Consider the following 4,451-nt stretch of genomic DNA (forward strand, 5'->3'; position numbering starts at 1 on the left):
CTTTTTAGTTTTTCAGAAAAGATATTTCTGAAGAAAAGTTGTAGAAAAGGAAATATTAAAATAATTAATTTCTATACTGACACATATATTAAGACTATTTATAATACTATTTAAAGACTATTTAAAGAAGTCACTGATTAGATTTTTTCGCTGATTTTTTTGTTTTTTTAACAGGAGACACTGGTGGTGGCATTGGAACTTTAAGCACGATGATTTTCTTATCATCTTTAGAGGACACCGCCCCGATAAGTTTCGTGAGATCCATTAGCTTTTTTAGACTCGTTCGCTTTTTGAACATAAATCGAAACATTTCCAAATCCAGTGTGAAATTTGATATCGTCAGTGCGAGAATTAAGCTGTGTATAAGGCCTTTGTCTGTCATAAAGTTCGGCCTCGTCCTGTAAAATAAATTTTGTTGAAATTTTATCCGTGATTAATACAAGTGATGCTTACTCACCGTCCATTTGGACCGGATATGCTGTACATGTCGATAATGTGCTGATTCACTTCCTCGGAAATCGAGCATACAACAATATCGCGTTTTCTTGTGATTTTCATAGCAAACCATTCGTTGATCATTTCAATATAAAGTAAAAGGGCGATTTTGTTCACTTTGTCAGGATCCGATTGCATAATTCTTAAAGTATGTTTGAAAAATTCTGCCTTCCTATGTGACCAAAGAAATATACAATTTCTGTATAATTAAGATGCATAAGATTTTAACATTGATAAAAAATATTATTAAATACTCTTTCATGTCTTCGTCAGTAATCTTCATTGCATATTCATATAACATTTCCAATTTACTCTTAGGAATAATATCATATATATTGTATACATCTTTGACATTACTCGCATTCCTGTTACATACAGGTAGTATCGCATTTAAGCAGTCATCATTTGGTAATTGACTCGATAAATCTAGTCTATTGATTTCAACATCTGTCAAAAGACAAGTGACTCAGTGAGTTTTTTACACACAATAAATATTGACATATACTATTATTAAGATTTAAATCATAGTAATTAGATATTATTTGAGAAATCAATTATATAATAACATGAAGAAAAAAAAGAACTCTCTTACTTGATACTGCTTTTTCAAGTTGTTCCTTAACACTCTCGACATTCACTTTTAGCTTCTCAAATTGCTCTGTTCTACGTTTGATTTTCTTAGATCCAAATTGTTTATTCAATATCGTAATCTTATGATCCATGTCATTGATCTTGTCTTCATTGTCAAATTTTTCAAGTACTGGTGCTACTTCCCATCTCTCAGCTTCAAATAATCGAACTTTGCCAGTCCTTTTATTATGAAGTACCAGCATCGTCCGGGTTGATTCTTTCTTACAATCTGGTCTATTACCTTTATAAACAATGTGTCCATTTGACAAAGCTAATACCGTTTTATTATCCTTTTGCTCGCGATACAAGCCACATGATATTTGCTTGACTTCTTCATCTTTAAGCTCACCATTTTGAAAGTTTACTGTATGACAAATTTATGAATTATATATATTATACAAATTTAAGATTATACTTAAATTAATAAAAATAATAATTGTTGAATAAAAACAATTATGTATAATAAATAATTGAGATAATAATATAATAACTGAATGTACTTGTCGAAAATACATGTATAAAATATGTTAATATATAATTTTTTAAATACATAAATAAGATATTGTACGTTTAAATATGAATAATATTATAGTATAGTTAGTATATAATAACGTGAAAAAGCGTTTATCTTACCAATAATTGGCTGAATTTCGTTTGATTGCACAATTACATCTTCGATAATCGCTTTGAGTTGCTTCATTTTTCATTTATTTATTCATTCATATATTTTAGCGAATAACTATATTGTTAAAGCCAGTGTGTTGTATAATATATTAACGTTATTAATCTGTCTATATAAATTTAAAATGTTGCTTTTCGTGCGACACACAGGTTAGGTTTGCAACGTGAAACTAACAACATATGCCGTTTACATGCGCAGCACGTTTAATGCGTAGTTTCTGCTGATTGATCATATATTCGTGGCATGAAAACCAGCTCTTAAAAATCGTGGCAATTACAAATTAGAAGTATACCCAAAAAACTTCGATTCTTTCCTTTCGTTACTTTTTTTAGAACTTTCAGAAATTCAAATTATTTTGTCTTTATGTCAAATTTAGTTATAAGCAGACTAAAATTTAATTATGTCGTTAATCGCACACAGACTGTGAGCATTAATGTAAAAAAGTGATCATTTTTCAGAAAATTTGTGAAAATTTCCGAGGAAAAGAATCGAAGTCTTTGGGTGTACATTTACTAAAACGTCCTCTCCGAGGAAAATTTTATTTGAAATATACCTATAATACACGTAACATATACTATGTAGTATAATATATAGAGTAAAATCTTCCTTGGAGAAGACAAATGTGGTCTAGAATTAGAGAAACATAAAATTATTTAAAATCACGAGATAAAAAGTTATAATTTAAAATGTAAACTAAAAATAAGTAATATGTAATATGTAAAATTTTAGGCAAAAAAAATAGCAAATGAAAAACCTGGTTAGCTGCGCCACATTGTTGCTAAATTTTGGAATAAAATATGATTTATTTTAGTCAATAGGTTTTTTTACTCATTGAAAAATTTAAAATAACAATTACGGGAATCTTAGAGAGAGACTTTAATTAAATTCAAATTAATTTTATCAGCGATTAATTCAATCGACAGAATTGTTTAAAGCAAAATTTCTAACTATATATTTCCGTGCGTTTCCTAATTTAATCTTTTTCCTATATCTTAAATAAGAAAAACTAAATAATTCTATTCGTATTAAAAATTATATTAATAAATCAAATAAGGAGAAATAGGATAGCAGCTAGATCGTATTAGGTGTACAATTTTGCTTCCGCCATTTTTTTTCCGAAATTCGAGACTTTATTGTAAAAAAACTGGTTATACATTTATGATTCAAAGTATTGTCCATCGCTGGCCACTATTTTCTCCCATCTTTCGGGTAGCGTATGAATCCCGCGTCGAAAAAACTGGTCATCTTTTGAGGCTATCCACGAATCGATCCAATTTTTTACTTCTTCATAAGACCGGAAGTGCTGATCAGCCAGGCCGTGTGCCATTGATCGAAACAAGTGATAGTTAGAGGGAGCAACGTCTGGAGAATACGGCGGATGGGGTAGGACTTCCCATTTCAACGTTTCCAAATATGTCTTGACCACTTTCGCAACATGGGGTCGAGCATTGTCATACTGCAAAATCACTTTATCGTGTCTCTCGTTGTATTGCAGCCGTTTGTCTTTCAATGCTCGGCTCAAACGCATCAATTGCATTCGATACCGATCGCCTGTGATTGTTTCAGTCGGTTTTAACAGTTCATAATACACTACGCCGAGCTGGTCCCACCAAATACAGAGCATGATCTTGGAGCCGTGAATATTCGGTTTGGCCGTCGACGTGGAAGCACGGCCGGGAACTCCCCATGATTTTCTGCGCTTGGGATTATCGTAATGAACCCATTTTTCATCCCCAGTCACAATGCGATGCAGAAATCCCTTCCGTCTTTGCCTTTCAAGCAGCTGTTCACAAGCAAACAAACGCCGTTCAACATCTCTCGGCTTCAATTCGTACGGCACCCAATTTCCTTGCTTCTGAATCATTTCCATGGCTTTGAGGCGTTTTGAAATGGCTTGTTGAGTCACTCCCAATGATCGTGCCAATTCTTCTTGATTTTGACACGAATCTTGCTCAAGTAATGCCTCCAATTCTGCATCTTTGAAAACTTTCTCTTTTCCACCGCTGCCGGTCCTCGACGTCAAAATTACCGTTCTTGAAGCGTTGAAACCACTCACGACACGTTCTTTCACTAATAGCGGCCTCACCATAAGTATTTGAGAGCATTCGATGAGCCTCAGCCGCAGATTTCTTCATATTGAAGCAAAAAATTAAAACCTCCCGCAAATGACGAGAATTTGGCTCGTAAACTGACATTTTCAATCGAGAATAACTTTATGATGCAGACACAAATCGACTAATGTTTCTATGGGGTTATGTTGACAGATGCCCAAGTTTATTGTATGACGTCTATGATCTATTTATTTCGACCACCACTTACCGCTAAAGCCATCTATAGGAAAACGGCGGAAGCAAAGTTGTACACCTAATATTTTTATGTAAATTTTTTCCCATTTCTACTAATGTAGATTAATCTTTAATTTATTTTTTATTTTTTTGGTTCTAAGAATTAGAAAAAGATGAATTAGAAAATTAAATTAAACTGAGATTAAAGTAAATCTACATTGGTAGAACTGTACCCAGTTCCACCAATTAACTTTAATCTCGATTTACCTTACTATTTATCTTTTTCTAATTCTAAAGTTAATCTTATATTGGCGGAACTGTGTCTAATATAGATATTATTTAATAAATGTATATATATA

General features: G+C 32.3%; 1 protein-coding gene across 1 annotated transcript; it reads right to left on the reverse strand.

The window, feature by feature from the left end:
- Positions 1–130: 130 nt before the first annotated feature.
- On the reverse strand, positions 131–2,022 carry LOC108692931. The gene is made up of 5 exons (XM_018201510.1): positions 1,759–2,022; positions 1,088–1,489; positions 750–942; positions 458–667; positions 131–398 (listed from the first exon to the last, which is right to left on the reverse strand). Exons 1-5 carry the CDS (start codon positions 1,823–1,825, stop codon positions 131–133), a joined length of 1,140 nt encoding a protein of 379 aa, XP_018056999.1. The 5' UTR covers positions 1,826–2,022.
- Positions 2,023–4,451: the final 2,429 nt, after the last annotated feature.

This window comes from Atta colombica, unplaced genomic scaffold (assembly GCF_001594045.1).
Source record: "Atta colombica isolate Treedump-2 unplaced genomic scaffold, Acol1.0 scaffold83, whole genome shotgun sequence".
Taxonomy (NCBI): domain Eukaryota; kingdom Metazoa; phylum Arthropoda; class Insecta; order Hymenoptera; family Formicidae; genus Atta; species Atta colombica.

Excerpts from the sequence above, each read along its gene's own strand:
- LOC108692931 (XM_018201510.1), bottom strand. The coding sequence starts at position 1,825 with ATGAAGCAACTCAAAGCGATTATCGAAGATGTAATTGTGCAATCAAAC. Across the intron at positions 1,490-1,758 it reads CGAAATTCAGCCAATTATTG|TAAACTTTCAAAATGGTGAG; the intron begins GTAAGATAAACG and ends TTTGTCATACAG. Across the intron at positions 668-749 it reads ACTGACGAAGACATGAAAGA|GAAGGCAGAATTTTTCAAAC; the intron begins GTATTTAATAAT and ends TTGGTCACATAG.